The sequence below is a fragment of the Crocodylus siamensis genome, chromosome 12, assembly GCF_052110815.1.
Source record: "Crocodylus siamensis isolate JL-2025a chromosome 12, ASM5211081v1, whole genome shotgun sequence".
In the NCBI taxonomy this organism is placed as follows: domain Eukaryota; kingdom Metazoa; phylum Chordata; order Crocodylia; family Crocodylidae; genus Crocodylus; species Crocodylus siamensis.
In genome coordinates this window covers 41,805,315-41,830,933 of record NC_143406.1, presented here as the reverse complement: position 1 = coordinate 41,830,933, position 25,619 = coordinate 41,805,315, and the positions used below count along the sequence as shown (strand labels likewise).

The window sequence follows — 25,619 nt, the reverse complement described above, 5'->3', positions numbered from 1 at the left end:
GGAGGTACAGATTTCTCCTGGGGGGAAGGTTTCTAAACACCAGGCACCTAGATGGAAGATTGTCATCTCTGCTTTATAGCACACTCAGAAAACATGTTTTTGTCAAGCTGAAGTGACAAGGCTGAGTGATCTTCCTCTGCCATTCACACATCACTGCCCCACCTTTACAAAACCCCATCATGGTCCTGCCAACTGCCAGGAGTGACCTCTTAACCAGAAAACTTCTTACTTCTTGCAGTATCTAATGGCCCAGCACATTGTGAGCATTGCCTGCTCTGGTCCCTTGTGCTATAAGGGAGGATAGTTCCTCCTGGAGGTAAGGGCTGCTCACGGTTCGCTTTCCTACAGTGCTGGCTGTTCAGGAGAATCTCACAGACGGTCTGTGCGTGTACAGACTTGAATAAATACAGGTAGCACTCTTTTTCCAGGCACGTAGCAACGCTGATCATTTTAACATTCATCAAGAAGGGTGGGATGCCACGGGCTACCTACCCCACTCGGTCCATCTCGTCACACCAAAATAAATCTGCAGCTGGAAAGAGAGAAATGGACTGAAATATTTTGCTGGAGATGGGCCGAGCAGAGTGTGAGACAAATAGAAACTTTATCCCATGGCTGAGATGGAGCTAGCAGTTTGCTCACTGGGCAGCTCACCTTTTGGGCATTTGCTTTCCCTGATTAGTTTTAGATCCCACTCAAGCCTTCATCTCCTGCACAGACAGATAAATAGAGTGGAACAAATGGAAAGGGCACACAGGTTCCAAGGTACCCAGCTCACTTAAAGGACTGAGTGCTGACACACAGCTTTATCTGTAGTGTAAGTCTGTGCCTTCAAAAAATAAAAAATAAAAAAACTCTAAAGCCTTGAATAATTTACCAATTTCCAGGGTTAAAAGGAAGATTTATGATGTTTTCTTCTGTCTGGAGACAGCTAATCTTGTCTCTTATGGAAAAGCAATTGTACTAAAGGCTCTTCTCTCTGACGAGATTGAAGAGTGACTGCTGGGAGTTCATGTCACCAGATGGTAGACGGACCCCTCTTGTTCGCTCCATACAACATGGGCATTAAAAACAACTTCTGATTTTGTGATTGCTCCATGGGGTACCAGCAGCCTGAAAGCACACGACCTGGGGTGTTTTTGGAATCTGTAACAGGGCTTATGCAGACAAGTGTGACTGCACAGACACAGTCCTGTCTTGCTCCATATGAGTTGTTTTTCTGATAGGTAGAGATCCTCCATAATCCTAAGGAGCAGACTGGCTTGGCGATAGAACCAGACCAAAAATCAGTATTTCCCCAAAGTGCTGGTGCTTTGAATAAAGTAGAATCCAGATCAGAACCATCCTTGGACTTTGTTTTGGAAACCCCCAAACCACTTCGGATTCCTCAGGGGGCAAAAGTAGGTCCATCGTTTAGACGTCATTGTTGACCCATCTCTACAGTCCTTGTTCTAAGTAATTGCTGCTTTATCTCACACAACATGTCAGAAGTGGCAGTGTGCAGTGACCATCTCATCTGAAGAAGGCATGTTTCTGGTTTTGGCCCCAGAGCAGATTGCAGTGATATATAAAGATAAACTAGATCCCGCCCGTTGGGTGTCACCACAAAGAGGACCAAAGGTGCTCACTCCTGCTCTGAAGGCACTACAAAGACCACAGGTGCCCACATTTTGAATGCTCAGACCTTAACATGCATGGAGGGGGCCTTTAAATGTGCCCTAACTAGCATTCTTAGATTTGGAATCACTTCATCCTTGTAATATATTTGATTAAAAATTGTTGACATATACTGTCAACATAATTGACATATTCAACATATTCTAATATATATGTTTGTATATTATATTTGTTGGGTGGGGGCACGGGAAGGGGGAGTTGGTACATTTTTTAAAAGTTGCACTCCTGAATCCTAACAAGAAATGCAATGTGAATGTGACGTGGTATCTCTAATGACTGAGTTACAAACTATGTATTATTATTTTAGCTTAATTTCAACTTCTGGCAGAATGTGCAGGTGTACCCTGGCAGGTTTATGTCACTCAAAAGTAGCTGGAAACTTGAAAGCAGCTCCTTCCCCAAATCCTCCTTCACTCCTGCTCTGAGGGCACATACCCTTCTCTACTCTCCCGACATTTCCCAGGAGGCCCACCCTGCTCCCTTCCCGCTGCACTGCGTGTCATAACTACGGTGCAAAGCCTCTCTTTGAAACAGAAATCTGTAGGTTTAATTGGAATTTATTGCCATTATTTTTCATAATTGTGATGATAATTTTGTATGTAAAGTGCTCCCTTCCACAAAACTGCTCAGGGTGGTAAAGAGCAGTCATAAAACAATTTCTCATTAATTAAGGAAAAACAAATACCCCAGCTTCCACCAAATTACCAACAGATGGGAAACAAAGCCAGGGAAAAAAAATAAAATAAAACAGTCGCAGCAATAGCAATTTTCAAATGCCTCTGGGGGAGGGGAAAAAAAAAGCTTTTAGGTGTTTTTTAAAAGTGGTTGAGAAGCACAGTGAGCTGGACTAAAAGTTTAGCTGTCATCAGAGGTCAGTTCAGAAAATTTTCCACTTTAGAGAAGTATGCGGAGAAGTCCCTTCTTCCAAAATGGCTATGCTGCCCTCTTCTATTGTCAGTCGGGCTGAGGGCACAAACTGCCCTTTGTTAAGAGGGAGCCTTTAAAAGTGGATGCTATTGCCTACTGCTCCCAGTAAAAATGATGACAACCTGAGAAGATGATGCTGCCTTATGCTGTCAGGAGGAAGAGAGGAATCCATAGTTCTGTTAAAAACAATGGGAGATGACAGCCATTTCAAAAGAGCACACTTCTGCTCAATTTTATTTTGCATCAGAACAGTATTCTTTAGCCTCTGCTGCAGGAGGAACTTTCAGTTATGAAGAATGATGGAAGGAAATGACCATTAATTCTTGAAGGGGAAGAAATTATTCAAATATAGCCTGCCCATGAGATGTCAGGGGGTTCTAAGTAGATGGGAATATTTTTGAAGCATTTGTGTCATTCTTTTACTGCAGCCATGCCACACGGGACAAGTATATGGGTTGAAACTGGGTGCTGAATTTGTTAGAGAACTTATTTTTAATTAATTTAACTCTGAGACCTATTAATGGGTCTACATGTAAGATTAATACCATGCTCGGATACTAAGTGCTGTGATGATTCGGGAGGATAGACTATATTTTTCATACATAACAAAGAGACTGAATCCCTGCCTGGAGTACCAAAATCAGTCTTAACTGTGGGGGGCACAACTAGCGGTCCCTTAATATCTGGACCTTCCTCTCCGCACCCTGAACTTGAATGTTTCTGATGGGGTAGACCTGCATTCAAACCACCAGGAGGTTAGGTTCGTGAAACCAAAATCTGGCATCCGTGGCCCATTTCTGGCCTGTGGTCTGAATCGAGTTCGCATGAGAGCTCCAAGTTGTGCCTGGCCTTTCCCATAGGTTGCCGATTTATATCCCTCTGACCCAGTTACCTGTCTCCTTGCCATTTGTTATTTCTCTACCTTTCCCCGTCAGTCTGTTCAGTTTGTCCCTATCTGACACAGCTGTGCCCTGGATGCAAGTAGGCTGGCTCCACTGTCAAAATCTCCACCCTGTGGAGCAGCTCAGAAAGGGAGATGAACCCAGTTTAAACTGAGATGAAGCAGAGGAGATTTAGACAAACTCTTAATTCATGTTTCCACCACTACAAAATCTTGTTTAAATTTCCTCCTTGGCATTAGCGCACTCTCCATTATCAGAAGTGACATGTACATGAGAAGTTCATCACGAAACAACTCCAGACTCCTGAAAACACGACATTGGAAGCAAACACATCCCCGGGGCCCTTTTTGGTCTGCTTCGCTGACGTGGTCCTCTTCCTTGGATCTCTTTAACAGCTGCTCTTGTCCTTACAGTGGCAGTATATTGACAGCGTCTTTATCCCCCTGCTTTATCTGTGGCAAGATAGGGTGTTTTTGACATTTTGGGCATTGTGCCTGATTGTTGTACAAGAGGATTGTTTGCAAAGTTTTTTAAGAATAGGTTAGACAAAGGCCTATATTGGATAGCATGATCCTGCCTTTAACAGGGGATTGGACTACAGTACCCCCAGCCCTACTTTTCTATGACTCTGTGATTAATGCTGTCCGCCTCTCTGCATATATAAAGACGCGTACTCCCTCCCCATGGTTCATTCCCGCTAAGGATCAGGTTTCCCTTCACCTGCAGAGTCCCTGTGTGAAGCACCCTATTACTGAGGCAGGCCGGACTCGGGCTCCATCATGCTTTGCTGGGCTCGACGTCTTGTTCACCATCGTGGAGTGCTGTTAAAGCACTGAGGCGAGGTCAGGGTCATTACAAAGAGGAAGCGGCTGAAGAGAAAGTATTCGGCGGTGGTGTTCTTCTCTGTTTTATCAATAACAGCAAAAAACCAGGGACAGCAGGCACATACATAGGAAGCTCCAAGCAGGGTGCGTCTCCTTCCGCATTGTGCTGCTTTGCCTTTTTCAAAACTACTTGCCGTGTGACGAGAGGCGGCTTTTGCCTGCGTGTTGGGATCGCACATTTCCATGCGCGCGTCTGAAGAAGGATTCTTATATGAGCACCTGGGCTGGTAAAAGACCTAGAGAAGTTAAGGTGCTGGGGGTGGAGTAAAGATGGATCATCAGCTCTTTTAAAGGTGTCAGGTCCATTGAGACCCTCTCCCTAACTCCTCCTGGAGAGCAGAGACTTAAGGTTAAAATGCTTCCATCTTTAGTGAAATGCCAGCTCTTCATGTTCCCTGCTACCTCTGCCCGAGCTAGTGATAGATTCCTCTGCCAGAAGAGCTCTGCTTCTGCACTTTCTGCTGTGGCTGCACGTGTTAATAGTGCAGCCCCTTTCAAGTTTGTTTTCAAGATGTTCGAAACGTTCTTCCTACTGCCTTATAATTCATTATTCACTGGAGGCTCACACAGGGGGTATTGTTCAGAGGTTTTGGAAATGCAGAACTTAATAATGGTCCAATTAAATCGTGTGTTGAACACCTGCTCTGCAGTAGATAACGTTACCTTGATTAGAATAAGATGCACTGTGAAGAAAACTCCAGAGCAAGGGCACTGGGATTTTCCAGCATTGTGAGGAATGGAATGAAACTCTGCTGGATTAACAATTTCTTTCCTCTCATTTCTCTTCCCTCCGCCTTTTCCTTCTCCCCCAGGCCTCCAGCTCCTCCGGCGGGAAGATGCAGCTTCTGGAAACTGAATTCTCTCGCACTGTCCGGGAACTCATCGACCTCCACCTGCTGCACCAGGACAGCATCCCCGCCTTCCTCAGTGCTGTCACCCTAGACCTGTTTAGCCGTCAAACCGTGGCATAAGCCGGTCTGGTCCAGAGCCGTTTAGCCGTGTGCCCTTCGCATGTGGATCACAATCAAATATGACTGTCCTCCCACCGCAGGGATTTGTGAGCTAACCAAACCAAACGCTTTCATGTTTTGCCTTCTGTTGCGCTGGGCTCTTCTCATTTCTGTTGAAGTCCCCTCCCTTACCTTCCCCAAACACTTTTTATGACAGTTTGAGGAAGCAACCAAGGAGTTATTCTCTGCTTTCTCCTGAGCTGGAGTTCCTCTTTCCACCACCTATAGCCCAAGGTCCAGATGCCCTTGACAGTACTGGGTCCAACCCCAAAGACTGTTTTCTTATGTTGGTTTTAATAACCCAGTCTGCCGCCTCTAGAGTCCCTGAAAGCTGGCACCTTACCAGAGACGTACTGGTAGTCAAAGGCAAGTGTCGCTCCATCCACAGTTTCCCTTTTTCCAGCTGATCCCTCCCCCTTTATGAATTCGTCAGCCTTTTAGGTCTCAACAGGAGCTGCTCCAGGGACACATGGGAGAGTTGGTTTTGGGGAGCTCACAGCTCCTTGAATCCCAGCTTCTTCTAAGAGGATCCCACTAATCTGGGTCTCAGCTTCTTTAAGTATCAGGCACTTCAGAGAGAGAACAGATGAATGTGAGCTTTGGGGGAGCTGACAGCTTCCTGCTGCTCACAATTACAGATTTACTACCCACTGATGGAGGTTCAGGACTGGGGGTACTGGAGCCATGGGTAGCAGAGTCTTCTTAGATACTGCCCAGTCCTGCTGCTCAGTAGGGATTGAGACGAAGGAGACAGCCAAATGTAATGGGATTCAGGACCACAGACTTCCTTAGCTACAGTCCCGCATTCATCACAATTCAGCAGATAAAGTATTAATGTAAATAGGTTTCCTATGAGCCCCATCCCTGTGCAGAGCTCAAGAAATGTACTCTCATGACATCTTTCTTACTTGGACTCAAGGGTGCCTGGTTATCTCCAAATTTCAGGAAGAGGAGCAAGTAGTGGAAGGTCTCTTCAAAATTTACTGCAATGCTATTTAGTCCCCGGTACCTGCTTGTGTTGCTGTGTGCAATCCTTCTTTCCCCAGTATCCTCACATTTGCTCTCCTGACTGCTGTGGATGGATCATTTTATGAACTTTGATGTTTTGTACTCCAGTTTTGTCACTCGATTTCCTTTTTATGAATAAAGTGTTACCACCCTGCCTGGATGTGCAATTCTTTCATTAGCATTGTGCACAAGGGGCTGGAAAGGACCACTTGGCTCATCAACTTCAGTGCCCTGCTCTTGCCTACAACTCTTCTGCTGCAACTATGGCGTTACAGGTTTAAGTATGATAGTGACCCAGTGGTGCTTGGATAGAAAGAGCTGGTTGGGGCATTTTTTCACCCTCTACTTCCAGTACTCAATAAATGTTACTGTCAGTGCGATGGCTTCCACTTGCAATCGCATTAAAAATTGCTTCACCACCCAGAGGAAAGGCAGTAACTCCTTCATTCACAGCAGAAACAATATAGCAAAAATAGCTTGGAGGAAAACTATGATAACCGTGGTCCTGGTTTTTCCAAGCCTGAGGCATCACAAGCAACAATGTAGGCATAGGACCCAGGAAGGAAAAACTGGTTGCCCCAGCTCCAACTTATCATAAATGGTGGAAGCATCCACTCCTGCGGAGAGGTCTCAGTTCTCCCGTTCCTGGTCTCTCCCCATCCCCACACTTTCAGGAAGTTACTGAAGCAGCTTGAGTGAAAGCCATTAGCAAAAGTTTGCCATTTTCTCTGCTGCTCGAAGAAGTCATGGCTGAAGATGGATTGCCTGGCATCCTGTGCCAGGGGAACGCTGCCTGATTCATATGCGCGACATGGCACTGAGAGTCGCCTTCATCAGTCATGGAGAAAATGAATCATGACGTCAGCCACACTCGACTTCTCCACTAGCACAATAGCGGAGCCTGGCTGCTTCTGGAAATCTTTCCCCCAGCTCCTCGCAGGAGAAATGAAGTAATTAATAAGTTTACAATAAACCCACTATCTTAGCAAAACAGAGGTGATGTGAGAAGCCGTGCTGGAGACTGACAAGGGAAAGAGCTCCTGCCCACTGAAAAGTTGCCTCCCGAGGGTGAACAGCTAATAAGTTGGGTTGGAAGAATTACCAGTCTTCAGAGGCTCTTTCAGCAGGGGGAAGAGACATTGAGATGAATTGCTGCTTTGTGCCATGTGTTTCCAATGAAGTTGGTTTGTTCAACAAGGTTTAATAAACTAGCACTCCAATCAATTATCCCCTCTGTCCCTCCTCAAACAGGCTTGTACATCAACATCCAAGGAGGCACTTGGGTCTATTAGACATTTCTGGTGAAGGGAGCTCCTGGCTAGAGGGCACTTCAGTGGTACAACTGTCTCTTGCAGGCGACATGTCTAGTGCTCTTGCAGCAGCCACTCTGCTCAGGCAGGAAAGGAGACCTCCTGGTTGGGAGGGGAGGCTCTCGAAAGCAAGTGACAGTTAGCTCTGCATGAAACAGTGACCTCTGGGAACCTTAGTTACTCTGATTTGCTTATGAGGCCATAGAAATATTCGCCTGCAAGCCAACCAGTTGCAAACTGGTCTAACCTAAAAGGAGAGAGAGGCTTCGTCTAGTGAAGGGCTGGGAACAGGAATGAGGAATTTCCCTTCCTGGCTGACACAGATGCATTGAGAAGCCTCAGGCAAATCACTTGACCCTGCTGCTTTCAATTCCCTTGCCTGCAAAGCGGGTATGATAGCGCTTACCTAGCACGTTTACCTAGCCTGAAGGAGGTCGTCCTCGACTCCAAGGGACTGCCGACGAGCACATGAAGAGGCTGCGAGGAGCAAGTGTTTCTGCTGGGCACTGCAATGAGCATTTACTACATGCCGAGCTGCTTGGGGCTGCGCTCATCCCCAGCGAAGGCCTGCTTCTGCAGTAGCACAGGGGCCACTGCTGCACGTAAGTGCATGCGGGCAAAACAGTCTCTCCGGCAACACGTGTGGAGGTGCAGAGTGTCACCTGATGCGCCACAGTTTTAACGCTGTCCTGAAGCTCCCTGCACAAGCACCATCTGGCTCTGAGCCGTCACCGGTGAAACCTGGGTCCTGCTGTAAGGAAATTGGTTTCCAGAACCCTAGGCAGTTAGGAGAAAATTTGCAGTCGGAAGGGAGAGGAGGCAGTGTTAACAAGTGCATGTATGCGTGTGTGTGCGCACGTCTGCTTGCCGGGCTTATGTGCCGTAAGCTGTAAAATATGATTTATTAATACACGGCTGAGGGGACTGGCATGTGTTCAGAGCATTGCCTCGTTGGCAGCATTGCCTTGAGCTCCCCTTCCCTTGAACGGCGTGCAAGCCCCTTCTCCTCTGCTGATCAGCTGCTTCATTCACATACATGTATAAATATTTAACAGGGGAAAGGAGCCTGGCGGTTCAGCTGCAAAGGCCTTGTAAGTCAGGAAACTTTCTGCTGCAGCAGCTGCTCTAAGAAACGTTCCCCTTGTAAGAAGCCTCACTGCATGTGTGGCACCTCGGCTTGCAAATGCTCTGGGTTTTCTGCCCCTATTGGCCCTGAAGCCTTAGGTTTGTGTGTGCATGAGGCTATTGGCTTCGATAGAAACACACGCCTGAAGAAAGGGGAATCTAACCTGACACTGCTGGGTCATTCCCAGGAAAGCCTGATCTGCAGGTTGTGAAACCTCTTCGAGGATCACATCTGTGTGTGTGTGTGTGTGTGTGTGTGTGTGAGATGCACGCAGAGACAGAGAGAGAGATGTGAAGGAACAGGAGGGCACAGAGTCAGGAGAGAAAGGTATTGGTATGAACCGGAGCGACGGGAAAGCTGAGATAGAGTGGGTGGGTAGGTAGGTAGGTGGTGAGGAACAGGAACAGGGAAGGGGGATGTGGATGGATAGGGGGCTTGGGCATGCAGCAGGAGATAGAGAAGAAAGGGAGGTGGGGAGGGGGTGGTGGGAGTGACAGCAAGGAGGAGTGGCAGAACAGCAGAGAGGAGATCCAGGGATTAAGAGAAAAGCAAAATGGATGATTTCTCTCTTCCTATTGACTGACTTAACAGAGCAGAGTCGATGGCCGCTCCTGTCCTGGTCCCTCCTGGCCACAGTCTGTGGAGGGATGCGGCGTCATGGCTAACACCGCATGGAGAGGATCCCTGTCTCCAGCTGCAGAGATCGAGCTAGGGGGATAGATTTTTTCCTGCGTTCTTTCCTGTGCTCTGAGCGTCTCTGTTTCCTTATACCCTTAATTATCCCCATTCCCATCCCCATCTTTCTCTCTGTGTTTCTCGAGATGGACTAATCCAGAAAGTGGGGTGGAGAGGGCTGTGCGGCAGTTGCTTCATCTTTGGAAGTCAGGAGAGAAGGGAAAAGCTTCCTGCGGCTGACTGCCCAGGGTGCCAGGGTCAGGGGAGTGCCGAGTGCACACATACACTGGCACGCGCACACACGTGCGAGCAGCCGGCACTCACGGTGGCGCTCTCCCCCCACCCCACCCCAGCCGATCCCCACTTCAGACAGGAGGAGCAGTGCCCAGCCCAGCCTGCCCCCCGCCTCCAGGCACTGCTCAGGACCCAGGCTGGGCATGGTGGTGCAAGGGGGTGACGGAGACGCCTCCTCCATTTCCTGCCCGTCTCCTCATGGATCAGGTGAAGGCTTGGCCCCTTGCAGTGAGCGCGCTGGTCGCGCGCTCAGAGCTGACTTGCCCTAGGAGCCCAGCCCATGGTGCAGCTGGCCAGGCGTGTTGCCTTTCATGGGAGCCGGGTGTACTGGCCACGGCTAGAGGAAATGGTTGGCCCTGGTCTCGACCCAGCGTGGCGTGTTCCCACATCCGTGCCGCCAAGGAAGCAGATTTCTCACCGCTCAGTGGAAGCAGGAGGAACGTCTTTTGACGGACTGAGGAGAGCAGAATCTATTTGGCTTTTCATCCATGCCTTGCATTAACGCTCAAACCACTTCAGTTTTTAACAGGTGATTTGAGGGCTGAAGTCAGGGAAGATGCCTGGGCTGAGGGCTGGCTGAATTGAAGCAGGCATTTGCTTTTCCATTTGCTTCCGTTTGTGATGCTTATGAGTTGTCTCTGACACCTTGGATACTGGGGCAGGTTTCCTCACTGAGCAAGGAGCCAGTCCCACTCTGAAGTCCAGCCCTACTGCTGTTAGGCCAGTCGGGTCCTCCGAGCAAATTTGATTTGGAAATCATCTCCTGACAACAGGGACGACATGGCGTGCCCAGCTGGCATTTGTTCAGACACATTTTTCTGATTGTAAGTGCACTTTAAATGACAGGTCTGGCCTCATGTGTGAGCAACAGCATCAACTCTGCAGAGCCCATAAGCTTAAGCATATTCATATTCTTTTTTCCATCGCCATCTCCATCCTACCGAAGGCCCGGGCAGTTTCCCTGTCTTCCTTTGGGCCAAGGCCTCACAAGGCACCTGGGGGCTTTGCCCCGCTCTTCACCACCTTGTTCCACTCAGGCTGGTTGCTGCTGCAGCAGCCACTGCAATGTCGGACAGATGAGCCGACAGCTTTGGAGAAGGAAGAGAAATCCCCGATGACTCCACATCCTCCTGCAGGAGCCTGTGATTCAGGAGCCTCCAAACATACTTGAGGCAGGGTCACTCATGTGGCTGGGGCCCCACAGCTAGCAGATGGCATAAAGGGAAAACACGCTCTTTCCAGAGTCTCACCCACCCTCCTAAGTAGGAAAGGATTGACGGGGTTCACCACCGCCCAGTATGTGGGGCTTCCCGTGCGACTTGGGACGAGGCATGTCACCACTGGAGACTACGTGAAATGGAAGTACAGCTACATTGTCTCGCAGCCAGCTCAGAAGGCTTAATTAATCAGTACTTGTAATGGACTGTGAGCTCCTCACCGAGCTGTTTATTAGCATCCTCATTTTGCCACTGGTGGCACTGAGACAATTTGTGGCTTGATTTCTTCCCTCTGCAGTCTCGGAGGCAGGTCCTGTTTAAAGCAGGTGACAAACTGACGCAGGCAGACTCATATACAAGCGGCAGCATTACACCCCTCGAATGCCCCGATGGCAACCCGAAGAGGGACTCTGCGTCCCAAGCTGGTGGACAGCTTTATGCTGGGGAGGGCTCTGTTTTTAATGTCTCGCTTTTCTAGCTTCAGCATGTCAAGGAAACGGGGAGAGGAGATGCAGCCAGAGACCTTTGCATTTCACAAACCCAGCTGAGGGCACGGAGACAGCTGAAAATGGTGTGATTTGGGCTGATGGGAGAACATGCTGAAACGAGCCTTGGGGGGGCAGAAGCAATGCTTTCCTAGGACATCACCAAGGTAATGCGTTTCAGCCAACGGCATGAGGTGCCACCCATGACGCAATGCAGGCACGTTTGGCTCTGTTATAGCTTTTAGCTATTAAAACACATTAAGGGTGCGATGGCTCTGTTGAGAGGTGAGGTGATTGTTGCCAATAGCTAATAGCTGCAAGTTTCCAGTGAATCCCCACAGTCGATGGAGAGACGAGAAGAAGCGGCTCAGTGTTTTGTGGAAATCACTTCGTGCTGTCTGTTGGGACAGAAGATTTGAATGGGATAATCACGTTGCTAAAAATGACATGACGTGTAAAAGGTACAAAATGCGCCCACTGCGATCAAGGAGGGGCCATTTAAAGCAAAAAATCAGAAATGCTGTTTCACCGAATCCCTCTTTTCCAAAGGGAAAGCTTTTGCAGGCTAAGAGGAGCCACTAAACAGTGTCTGATGACATTGCATTGACACAAGTGTCTAGAAAAATAGGGGAGGAACGTCTGATCTGTTCTGAAAGAGAGCCCTGGCTAATAGGAAAAGTGCTGACGCTACGTTTAGCTTCATGACTCAGGTTTCTTACAAAATTGATGGAAATCCATATTTGAACTCCGTTACATTACGGTTTTTATTGTGTTTTTTTACATTTTCACAAGAGGATTTTCATTTCCTCTGGCGAACATCGGGACTCAGTTTGAAGGGGACATGGAGTCGCTTTAATTGATTTTGCTCAAAAAATTCCAGCACCCAAGTGGACTGGAGCAGACTTATCTCCAGAAATAGACTTGGAGTGGAAACAGTCAGAAAATCCCTCTGCTAACCTGGGCTGTGAGGAGCTTCGGTGATGGAGGGTTGATCCAGTGGCTGCATGAACTAACTGCAGGGACATGGGAAAGCAACGGAGGCCTCTTCCTTCCCAGGATGAAAGTTCAGCCTTGTTCAGGCAGTTCAGTATTTATGGCTTAGGCCTAGACTTGTCCGGATCCAAGGGTCCCCCAAAAGTTTTGCAGCTCAGGGATGGCCTGCAGATCCTCATGGACGTTCTTCATGAAGAAAAGTGTTTAGGAAGACGGCTTAATGCAAGAGGCCCACAGAGACCTGGGTCCTTTCCTAGACATAAAGGAGGTCCCTTTACATTTTGGTAACTGGTATTTAGATACTCCAGCAATGGGAAATGCCTGGCATCCTTAGATGAGGTAGGGCTGTGGCCTGGGTTACCGTCTCCACTCTCACTCCCAATAGCAAGGATGTGCAGGTGCATGGCAGAGGGGCAGTGCTGGAGCTAAGGAAGGAGGAGTTGGGTATGCTCTTCTTGGATGGGAAATGCATCCAAAGACATGAGGGCTTTCCTGAAAGGAAAAGCTGAAGAACTTGGGTGAAGTCTTGTACTCGGATGCCTGGCAAGGGAAACCAACCCCCAAAATAGGGACGTGGTTAAACTCATTGTTCAGCCCTATTTCCTACCTACAGTATTAGACTTAGTGAAGCATGTCTGCTCAGGGCCCCTTGTCTTCCTTATCCTGTTTCGAGGCCTGGACTTCCATCCATGATGGTTTTTAGTGTTGCTAATTATATCTGATGCTGCTTCCATGTCTTTGGCACACTGTTTTTGAGGTCTCTGGCTCGTGGATTGATTTCCTTTTAATATTTTTCATTATGTTTCTGAGTCCTCCCTCTTTGTTTGGTGTGCTTATTGCTGGGAGGGTTTTTTTTAATTCTCCTACCCCTTCCCTTTCTTCTCCTTTGCTGCAGTACCTCTTGGTAGCTCCTGCCCTCCTTTCTCCCTGAAGCTGGAAGGAAGCCAGAGACCATCAGGAGGTCATCGAAACACAGACGGTTGCTGGATTTAAATAAGGACTGGATAATTTTATGACCATTAACAGCATTTGCTGCTATGCAAGCTAAAATAATAAGGGCAATCATATCTCATGCTTCAGGGAGCAAGCTGATTGCCTGCAGGGATTGAGATGGCAATTCTCCACCCCTCACTCCCCCCAAATATTACCCAATTGACTAGATGCACTAAATGGGCCTGGGGAAGGAAGGGTGCCAACTTCTTTGAGAGACATCAGGCACTGGGCACCGCCAGAGGCCAGGGACCCTTCTGTGCCAATGCTGAATCCCTGTGTCTGGGACCTGTAGATGCAACGGGAGCTTCTCCCCAGCCTTGTGCCCTCCCCATCCCCTCTGAGCTTCCCTCTAAAGTTGTAGCAAACAGGTTTCCCCTTCTCAGTGGTTATCTTCCTTCTTCCACCTTCACCCCTTCCCCGGTGTATTTCTCAGCATCTCTCGCCCTTCTCTCCCAGGATATGCCTGTCTGTCTTGGGAGTCACGCTCCAGGCTTTTGTGATGTACTGGATCAGCTCTCCCTCTGATCCCGCTGTTACCAACCAGAGCTAAGTGTGATTGGCACGCTCTGAAGTGACAGCTTCTCTTGTTATGATTATTGGGATTTTTTTTTTCCTTGGGGGGGAAAAAAAGAGAGAAGGGGAGGGGAAAAAAACCCCCAAACCTGACAGACACATTGAAGTGAGAAGGGTTGATAAAAGGCCCCTAGATAACATCTCTCTCTCTTGGGTTGATTTAATAAACCTGCACTTATAGTTTGTCAAATCCGCTTCATGCCGCCTGCCAGGTGGAATTGAAATAAGATAATGGAAAGAGGGGATAGCAAGGAGTCCTCTTCGGGCTAACAGTGGCTTCATTTAAATGTCAGATCCACTTGCGCTGAGGGCTGATACCATCGACAAGGATTTCTGGACTTTCTGGAAGCGTCACAAGATCTTTTGTGTACTTCCCAGTCAAGTGCCTGGCCCTGCTATCCATGCCCCAGCCAGGATACAAGCCTGAATCAGCAGAGCGCTCCATTGCATGCTGCCACGTGTTAGTTAACAACCCGGAGGTGATGTTGAGGATTATAGCTCCAACAAATCATTCGTTAACTACACTAACTCATTAGAATATGCCAAATACAAAATAGTTCTTAAGCATGCTAATGACTGATTTTAAGGGATTATTGCTGTGGTAAACCATAATTAACAGTTTATAACAGCAGTTCTCATTTAATTATACTCGGGCAGAGCTGCAAGGCTGCGTAAGGTTGGTGAGCAAATTAAGAGCCACCAGGCACCAATGTCAGCTCCATGCTGCCCGGCGGCAACCACAGCGGGATGTCCGCAGTGGCGCATCCAGATGCTGCTTTTGCTCTTAGGTTGGTGTAAATCAGGACCAACTCCCCTGAAGACAGTGGAGTTGCTTTGGTGTGGAAGTGGCCGTGGACATTGGTTCCTGCTCTTAAATACAATGGCATCCACACACAGATCCAGATGGCCATCAGCTGGCACTTAAAGTGTGGAGATATGTACATGTATGGGGGTGACAAATTACAGGGATTGCTTTGTCTACAGCCCAAGGGAGGGTCATAGCTGTGAGAAGGCCCAGCCTTGCTACTGTCGTCTGCCTTCTCTTGGGGTTTCCATCAAGGCAGAACAAAGCATTGTCTTGCCCGTAGTCTGTCACGGCATCTGGAGCCTCTCCGATGTGTCGGGAAAACGCTGGTTCCCAGCAGGTCACCCACTTTTGGCAGTCGGGGGGTGGGGGGTAGGGTCAGGAGTTATGCTGCTCCTGAGGAATTTACTGGAGGAGGCATCCAGGAGTCTCCCAGAAGATCTGCTAGATGGCTCTACTATGTTCTGGGTGCATATGTGCGTATGAAATATTTCCAGGCTGGTGAGCAGCCAGGCTGCATGTGCCCCTCGGGGTCTGTACCACTGCCATAGCTCCTGAGAGCACTGCCAAAGCACGCTGTGCCTCTGCTCCCCACCACGTGCACCAGGAGGCCTCACCTCCTTTCTCCTGCCATCGCTTTCAAGCACACCACACATGATTTCATGAGTGGTAGTGGGGGAGGGAAGCTCACCTCCTTTTTTCCACATTTGGCACACGCAGAGCAAGGATGGGATGCATTCCCAGTGGTACTCGTGAACACTGCGGGAGAAATGTCACCCGCTGGGTGCCTGGGTCACATCCTCTAGCCTCCCAGCTGGGCAGGATCCCCAGGCTTCCCCATGCAAACGGCACCCACACCAGGTTCCCTGACTTCACCATTGCCTCTGGACTAACATAGCCCTCAGGTCCTGTAACCAGTGTTAAACGTAATGAATGATCTTGTCCTCCTTGTTTGTCTCCTCTTTAGTGTAACACTGTAATTAGCTTAATTACCAACAGATTCATTTTTTGTAACTTAAAATGGAAATTAAATTTTGCACCAGGTTTACAGGCTGTTAACTGGAATCGAATAATCAAGCCTGACTCCGAGTCCTTGAAAATGAGAATTAAAAAAGGTCTGAATTTGCATATTCATGTTTTTAATAGGGTTCAGAAGGTATATTTGCAACTGATGAAAAGGATTAATTAAGCCTGATTTGCATAGGAAGAGTAGTTTAACCCTTTGGATCCCAGCAAGGCTACTTGTTGCTTTGGATCGTACTGCTGTGCGCTGCAAAGGCAACACTGAACCATAGTAGATCCCACAGCAAAACCAGCATCATGCAAACATTTGATGCATCATCTTCATAATATCCCTGAAGAGTTCAGAGATCCCAGGATCACCAACCCACACTGGCCATTCATCCCTGTGTCACTTTCTAGGTAATTTATATGTCGCCACCAGGATAAATCGTACTGAAACTGGTTGTCAGAGTCAAGCCGCATGTGAATCTGGAGTTAACTGCTGCTTGGGAGATTTGTGCCAGTAGGTGGTTTATGTCTTCCTAGCCTCTTGTTTCAGCATCAAACACCAGTCCTGGCCTTAAGTCGCAGGGCAGCCCAGCAAACTCCAAAACAGGGATCCTCACAGCTTGGGGTGGAGAACAAAAACCACACCCCACTTAGATCTCATTGCAGGCGGGAGATCAGCAGGTGCTATCCCTGGTCACCTGCTCTCCTATCATGACTCTTGTACAAAACCTCCATAGATATATATTTAATCTCACACCCAGACTTCTGTGCAGAGTGAGTGTGTGTCACCTCCTGGGGTGCATTGTATGATATAGCTGCATGAGTTTTGGTGACTTTATTACTCATCGCTCAGTCTCAGAGCCTTGAGTCAGAGACTGGCTTGTGCTACCAAATGAAAATAAGGCATGCGTCTCACTGCAGCAGGTGGTATGCTGCATTTGCCTTCTAACACGTTGGTGCCGTGTATCTTGCTAATTATTTTTGGGTGGAATTTGCCGTGCGCAGAGCTGGGTTCATTAGACAGATAGAGCTTTGAAGTGAAGTTTGGAATTAATGCTGGCATATGTAAATGTTTCTTTTGCCATGCAGAGGATAGGTATAAATGATGCATGAGGTCCAGGGAGTGAGTTGCATTTTGTTTATACACACCCGTTGGGCTTCATTATGCCAGAAATGTGCTAAGAAAATTTAGTTGCATATTGTCTACTGGGGTATATGCATCACCATGATAATACTTGAGCCTTTAGCGGAAGTTAGCGTGATACCATTAACACAACTCACCCCAAATTCCCATGGTGGCTGGAGTGTTTGTTTGGAGCTCATTGTGACCACTTTGCTTCCCAGTTCTCAGCCTTTCCCCAAGGCTTCTCACGCTGGGAAGAGCAGCATTAAGTATACAGGTCTGTATCCTGGAAGCCTCGCTCAGGCAAAACTCAGAATCATCTGGAGTTTTCCTTACAGAAAGTGTGTTGCACTTGCCCCATGAGACTTGCTTATGGTGCTAAATTCATAGAAGCAACTGTTACAGGCACTGAGAGTGTGTTTTTAATACAATGAAGTATATCAGGGCATGGTTACAGATTTTAAACCCACACAGGAGCAAGATTAAATTGAAAGTTTTTAAGCAGTGACCTTTGGTCTCTACCCAGTTCTTGGTGTTGGAAGTGGGTTTTTTTCTTACATAGCACTGGGTAATGCGGCAAGCTGCAGCGCTACATAGATACAGTTTAGTGATAAATATGGACTAATATGTGGAAGAATAGCAATAGGCCAGTTATTACAGAAATGAAACATTCCTCAGGGGGTATTAGAGGTGTATGTGTGGTAATGAAGGAACAAATGCATTTAAATGTGATTTGTAAAAGTGCATGAATCATTAAGAGCCATAGTAAAAAGAATGATGTCTTTATCTAAATGAAATCCTAAGTCTCTTCCAATATGTATTTTACATTGCAGCAAACTATCTAGTTTAGATGTGAAGCACTTCCCTCTACCGAATGGATTCTGCATGGCTCAGCTGTGAGTCATGGGCCTTGCAGTGTGGATGGTAGCAGGGTCTCTGGCTGCCTCCACCCTGATAGGGTTGACTTTATGGATACCCACAAGCCTGTATCTACTGACCATCCATGCTGTAGACACCTACCCCAGCCTGGATGGTCTGGACTAGGGTCAATCCCTATTCAACCTCTGCTCCCCTCCTCAGCAGCCCGTCCCTTTGGTGTCTGGGACTTATCTGCAGACCACAAGACTCCAGAAGTCCACCACGGGCAGCCCCATAGCTCTATGTTCCTGACTTCCAGACTTCCTATACTGAACTTTGTGTTTCTACTGCCCATAATTGGAGCCAAATACAGAAGGAGAGACAAGTGGTGGGTAGTCTGATTCCTAGAAGGGCTTTCTCATACAACAGGAAATACAGTGCCATCCCAATCCAGAGTGAGGGGTGGAGAATTGCATCTCAATCTAGCTGCCATCCAGCTGTGCTGGAGGCCTAAAGGCTAGTAAGATAGCAGGTGAGGGGTGCAGTTCATGTTGCTCAGCCTGGTTGAAAGCCTCCGGGGGTCGACCCTAAATTTCAGGAAAGTCTTAGCTTCTGTCTCAAGTGATAGGGCTTGAGGTCACTGAGGCAAGTGAACCAGTTGCAGAGCAGAAATTTGACTTTCCCAATTTATTTGTCTAGGGCACACTGTTTCACCGACTTTATTTTCATATTACTAGTGACATTAGAGAAACAGAATTCACAAGCCTCAGTTTCCAAGTCCCTGGGAACCCACAGCTTCCCCTGACTTCAGCTGGAGTTGCAGGAACTCGGCTCTTCTGAAAGTCAGGCTCTGTGGTATTATGAAGGCTTTACCTCTTGGTGACTGTTCCTTTTCTTCTGAGGGCCATATTCTGAATTTGCAACGTGCCTTTCAAAGCACTGCCCACCCCCGCTCGGTGCTCAGGGGACATCCCTGAAGACTGAAAGAGGGCCAGTGTTGTGCCCATCTTCAAGAAGGGGAGGAGAGAGGACCCAGGCAGCTATAGGCCAATCAGCCTAACTTCTATTCCAGGGAAAATCCTGGGAAAATTCACCAAGGAGTCTATGTGCCATATGCTTGCAGAAGGTAGGATTCTGAACAGCAGCCGGCATGGCTTCACTGCAGGCAGGTCTTGTCTTACCAATCTCATCTCCTTCTACGACCAGGTAACTCGCCACCTGGATAAGAGAGAGGACGTTGACATGGTATACCTAGACTTCCAAAAGGCCTTTGATCTGGTATCCCATGATGATCTCATTGGAGGATTGCGGGTTTAACTGCCCAACAGTCGGGTGGGTAGGCAGCTGGATGCGGGGTAAGTCCCAGAGAGTCCTAACGAACAGATCTGCGTCATCCCCGCAAGAAGTGGCCAGTGGTGTCCCATGGGGATCGGTGCTTGGTCCAGTGCTTTTCAACATCTTTATCAACGATTTGGATGTGGGAATAAAGAGCTTGCTGGCCAAGTTCACAGAAAACACCAAGTTATGGAGGAGCGTGGTCACGCTTGAAGATAGGCTACAGATACAGGTGGACCTAGGCAGGCTGGCAAATCGGGCAGATCAGAACCAGATGAAGTTCGACATTGAGAAGTGTAAAGTGCTTCATATGGGGACAAACAACTCCAGGCTTGATGACACCAAACTTACTGAAAGGGGCCTAGGGGTAATAATAGACCATAGCATGAATATGAGCTGGCAGAGTAATGCTGCTGCCAGCAGGGCAAACAATACTCTGTTGTGCATCAACCAATGCATCTCAAGCAAGACCAGCAAAGTGATTCTTCTGTTTTACTCAGCATTGGTGAGGTGACAGCTGGAGTACTGAGTCCAGGTCTGGGCACCGCACTTCAACAAGGATCCTATGACCCCAGCTGACTTCCTGCCCTTTGGGCGGGGGGCTGGACTCGATGATCTTCCGAGGTCCCTTCCAGCCCAAATGTCTATGAAATCTATGAAAGGACATGGAAAAGCTTGAGAGAGTCCTGAGAAGAACCACCCGTATGATCAGAGACTTGCAAGGAAAGCCATATGAGGAAAGGCTGAGGGACTTGGGTCTCTTCAGCCTAAAAAAGAGAAGGCTGCGAGAGGACTTGGTAGCATCTTACCACTAGACCAGGGCTTGGCAAACCACTGTACACCAAGGCATCCTTGGGGAAAACCAAAAGTAATGGCCACAAACTGTTGGAAGACTGTTTCAGACTTAATATTAGGAAAATCTTCACCGTCAAGGTGTCCAGACTGTGGAATAAGCTCCCTCCAGAGGTGGTGCAATCATCTACCCTGGAAATCTTCAAGAGGAGACTGGATGGTCCCCTTGCTGTGGTCACTGACCCCAGTTGTCTTTCCTGCTTGGTGCAGGGGCTGGACCCGATGATCTTCCAAGGTCCCTTCCGGCCCCTTACAATCTATAAATCTATGAGCCTGGTTAATTCCACATTGCTGTGATTTTAATTTAAAAGATTCAAATTGTATATTTAATTAACATTAAAAATATATGCTATAGCAAAAATACCTGCGACCATTTCAGGAAATATCGTGTCCTGGAGGCATAGTAGCAACCTTGTCGGAAAGCAGTGGTTCCCAGAAGCAAGGACTTTGGATGAAGATGTAAACAGATTTGTTCCTGGTGTTCAGCTATTTCTAATAGACTGAAGAGAGGAAACACAATGGAGTTAGCTCTTCTATAATGGGCGGGGGTGGTTTTGGTAGAGATGCCCAGGGAATAGAGACACGTGGGTGGTATTTTAGCTTCTTGGCTGTCAACCTAGGGGGAGAATATAGGCTAGAGAGTACAGCTGTGTGCAATAGTTGGAAGGAATTGCTGGTCTCTTGGAGCATATGATGGAAGGATTAATACGGAGGTGTGTTTTGTCATAGACAATAAGATATGAGTGGCTCATTTCATTTTAACAGTCTTTCAAGTGCTTTATTCTTCCATTCATTCAGGTTTAAATGGTTTGGTGTGACTAGCACCTTTTGGTTACCATCGGGACCAGCATGTTGGCTTCTCTGCATTGGCCACTGCTCCTCCCGGACCCTGAGATAATGGCAGATGATCTAGGAACTGGCACTCCCACACCCCTTCAGGCTTTCATTTGTTCCTCTCCTGCTGCCGCTGTGAAAAGAGGCTAGAAATTACTGAGGTGAAACTTTGTAGTCTATTTTCTCCGCAGTGTTTATGAAATTGCTTGCTCATCAAACACAAAGAGCTGTTTACTTTTTAAATAAAACAAACACAAAATACCTCCGTTTTTATTGCGGTTTGAAAAGCTGCCTGCTATCTCCAGCTTCAGCGTTTGCCAGGATGGGGAGGAAGGAAAGCTGCTTAATCAATCTATATCACCAGAGGCTGAATCACTTGTTCCATCCATCAGTGGAGATGTGAGTACGCTGGGGCTCGTATTCGCTGGACTGCCCCGGACCCCAGCCAGCCGCTCTGTGCAGCTCCCAGCCTTTTGCAGGGCTCCTGAACCCGGCCTTTCCTTCTGGACGTGTGACCTATCAGTCCGACTGAGCAGTGCCCCGACGCTTTCGCAGAGGCAAGCTGTCCTCCTCTGTGCTCTTTCACCTTTGTGAGGTTTTGAAATGCAATAGGACTGCGCCGGGTATGAATTAGTGCCGTTGCACTGACTGCACCAGCCCAGGTGGAGAGCTGTGCTAACGCGCTATACTTCTTCCGGCACTCAAACTGGCTCACTCCGAGCGAGCTGAGGTCTCACTATACCCATCTATACCCGCTGTCCTGTACCATGGGTAATGTGTATCGGGCACTCCTTCATTGGGCTCCCGTGTCACGTGGTAACACGGACTGTAGATGGGTCCCTGACCTGGGCACCCTCAACTTTGGGAGCGTGTGAAATCTAGGTAGAGCTGTCAGAGGAAAGAAGGGACTCGCATCCTCAATAGGCTTCCACATCACTGATTGAGGTGGGACAGCTACTGGGCAGTGACGGGAAGATGCTGTAATGGAGGGCATGATTAAATGCATCACGGCGGCTTTTTCTTGTCTTCCTTGTGTTTATTTACCAAACCTATTAGCGAGCAGCCGGCTCTTCCTTATGCTTTACTGAGATGCTCAGCTATGAAATAACTAAATGAAGCATCCCTTTTATTAGCCTTTGGACCTAGCTGTGGAGCAATCAGTTAATGGCTGGCCAGGTTTTGAAGATGTAAAGCCCATTAGAAGTGCTAAATAGTATTATTTTCCCTGCAAACGTTTTCCTGAATATTCATTTGAAATCACCCTTCCAATTACCTTAGCTGATTCTACAAATCCTACCCAGATTAACTGCAGTGCCGTTTACAGTTCAGCCGCACAGCTTGATTCATTTCTCTCCAATCTCTGTCCAAGCCTTTGACCTGCAATCGTAGGCTGAAGCAGTGCTAGTTCTGGTGCTCTCTCAATCTGTGCCTTTACTGCTTAAAGTCAACCCTGCTACAGCTCTTCCCCATGGGCACTTTGACCTGAGGCTTCCTTTTGCTCTTGTATATATTTTTTCCTTTTTAACGAGGAAACCTCCTATGACCCTTCTATTTCCTTTCAGCTAAATTAGTTCCCTAGGTAAGCCGTATCTTTGCACAGGTGTCTCACTACTGTACCTTGTGCTGTTTAGATTTGGAAAAGGGCAGCGCATGAGCCACCGTGATGGTAACTGTTCATTCTCCTGTGCCCGCTTCGCTCCCCTTTGCCACCATGCAGTGCCATGCCAGATAGGTTGGTGGCTTTGCTCCTGAGGCCAAGACCACTGGAGCTAAACGCTCCCATGCCGGAGCATTTCTCAGATCCCTGTATGAAAACCTCCAAGCCTGCTTGGGGATCGGTGTCCTCCACCATCCCAGTAAGCAGAAGTGATTTGTTTTTTCGTGGCTCTAATGGAAGAACTGAGCTGTGTACTGCGAGTTGTCCAGTTGCATGGAGTAGTGAGGGGCTCAGACTAGAGCCCCCAACTCAGGGTGCCCCAAAGCGTGGAGGGAGTCCGGGCAAGGAACTCGCTTTGTTGTCCATGGAGTCCATATCCAAATGCCACAGCCTGGACTCATCTCTGACAGAGAATGACATGTGTTTAAGTAGGATCTGGACATTTCCTCCTGTCTGGCACCGAGCATATCCCCCTGTTCCCAGCACAGAACTGTGGCTTCCCACCTCCAGTCTTAGTCCCTGTCTTTGCACCTGCATTTAAAAGTGGAGAATGGCCTTTCAGGAGACGTGAAGCTCCTTAGAGGCTGAACCAGTGTCTATGCGACAGCTTAGGAGGCTTGTGAGCTGGGAGCAGTAGAAGAATCTCATATAAATTTATGAGAAGGGAGGTACTCCATTTTCAAGTCCCAACTCCAAGGATTGAGAAACTTCATGATATAACTAGTGACAGAGGAACAGGGTGAGTTATTTTACCACCTCTAAAGATGTGGCTGTGAACAAATGCTCTTTCCTTATGATAACATACATAAGCATACCTAGTAGGCAAAGATGGGTTTCCTATCATTTGGACTGACCCTATAGGTATCATTCCTGACACACAAGCAACCTCCAGGCTACCAGAAGCCTGAGAGGAGACAACTGGGACTCAGACCATGATATTGTGAAGAGGGAGGGCAGGGGAGGTGGTCTTCTCATGTTAAAGACCTAGCTGGAGCTGCAGATGTGACACCAAATCTGTAAGAGCTCCCAAAGAACAGGAAGGCTCTGTGAAGGTTATGGAGGATGCCGATCCCAAGTGGACAACCTTCAGAGGTATGGTAAAGATGGCCACAGGAATATAAAGGGGCAGAAAAAGTACACCAAATATAAAGAAGAAACAATAACTGCACCTTTGTGGAGAAGGAGGAGCAGGAGAGAAATATTAATAATGTACGAAGTAGAAAGGAAAGGAGATGAATCACGAGCAAGGCTGAAAAAGGGCCCAAATGGAAATCCCTTAGTTACAAAGAAAGCAATTAGAGAAGGATAGAGGCGCTGAGCTCCTTAATAGTGAGATGGGTAAAGGTGAGTGAGAAATGGCCATTTTCCAGGCAGCTGAGCTGTTTGTGGAAGAACCAAATTTTGAAGGGATTCAAGAGGCAATCAAAGCGCTCAGGAAGAAGAAAGCACCAGGTGTTGATAATGTTTCTGCTGAATTATTAAACAGGAGGGGAGAAGCCATCTCAAAGATGTTATGAGCAAATGTTGTTCCTCTGGAGATCTGGAAAAAAACATTCAGAGGAAATGAAAGACATATGCCTGGTTTTGAAAGAGGAAGACAAAATGGGCCATAAGAGTTATTGTGGTATCTTCTTGCTCATTAAAGTCTTAGGGCACCACTTGGATATTTCTATAGACTTGCTCCTAAACAAGAGGGAATTGATGGGGTTCTGGAAAAAACTGATCCACAGTGGATCAAGTATTTTCAGTTCCTTGACTGCCCAAGATAAGATGGCAATAGGATCAGCATACACAGCTCTTACAGATTTTAAGAAAAATGGTGAAGGTATACTGCTAGATGGCCTCTGGGCTGCAATGAAAGAATTTGGAGTCCCTGATAAAATTATGAGGATGGTACAATTGTGTGTTTGCATTTGAAACAGTAGAATATGAACTGGCAGTGAAATATCTGCCTCATTTCCCACCGATATGCAATTCAGGCAGGGAGGTGCTCGGTTCCATCAGTGCGGCTCTGGAAAAAACAATATAGTCATAGCAAACTTCTCAGGGTGAGTTGAATTTAAATGGCCTGCACCAACTTTTTGGATATGCTGATGATTTGGCTTTTGTACGAGAGACAATAGACACGATACAAAAGATGGCTGGAGATGTGAAAGAAATGATAAGAAAAAAAGAGGAAGATAAATGAAGGTAGAGCAAAAGACATGGTCATAAGCCAACAAGAAAATGCTGGGCAAGCTTACTTAGCAGATGACAACCATAGACATCAACAAGTTAAGCAATTGAAATACCAAGGAGCATTAATTGCTATTTTATTTTGTTAGTACAGTTTTAGTGATTTGAACAATTTGATGGGGGAGGAAATTAAAGCACAGATACAGAGGAGGAGTACTTGTTACTTGTCTCTACAGAGAAACGTTTCAATCCAAACCGCTACCGAGAAAGACCAAGCATCAAATATACAAGATCACGATGAGGTCTCTTGTTCTGCGTACACATAGGACTTGGGTAACTCGTAAGAAGGAGCTGGTGGGACCCTGTGGAGTGTCTGCTACCCCCCACCACACACACACACCTACCGAACATGGTTCTGCACTAACACAGCTGCCACCCTCACCCAGCAGCATGTCTGCCCCTGTTGTCTGTGCCTGTGCATGGGGCTAGGGTTGTGCCTCTCTCTTATGTTACACTGCCTCCTGCTGCCCATCCTTTGCTGAATCAGCTCCATCAGATGTCTTCACGGTGTAACTGTGGGTAAAAGGCATGTCTGTCCTGGCTAAGTGCATGTTTAGATGCACACACATAGCAGCAGGGTGGCAGCGTCATCCAGGAGAGAGGAGCATATGGACCATAATTAGCCACATGAGACCTACATGTGCCTCCATCCTAATGCCCCCCTTTGCCTATGTCCCGCCTGTGCATGGGGCTGCCTCTGTGGCTGGTCCCTGGGCACCAGCAGCGTGATGCTGAGCTCAGAGAGGCTGCATGGGCTCCCGCAGAGGCGTGAGGAGAAGACGGGATTGTTTCCCCGTGTTGTCATTCCTTACTCTGATGAGCACTCAGAAATGTA

General features: G+C 47.6%; 1 protein-coding gene across 3 annotated transcripts in view; it reads left to right on the top strand.

Moving 5' to 3' along the window:
- The window catches only part of MAD1L1 (mitotic arrest deficient 1 like 1), a 496,400-nt gene extending 489,838 nt beyond the window's left edge, over positions 1-6,562 (top strand). For all 3 annotated transcript variants that reach the window (XM_090024470.1, XM_090024471.1, XM_090024469.1), the window contains one exon: positions 5,203-6,562. In XM_090024470.1, coding sequence (XP_089880596.1) covers positions 5,203-5,361 — 159 coding nt within the window. In that variant the 3' untranslated portion in view covers positions 5,362-6,562. The remainder of the gene's footprint in view (positions 1-5,202) is intronic.
- The last annotated feature ends 19,057 nt before the right edge of the window (positions 6,563-25,619 follow it).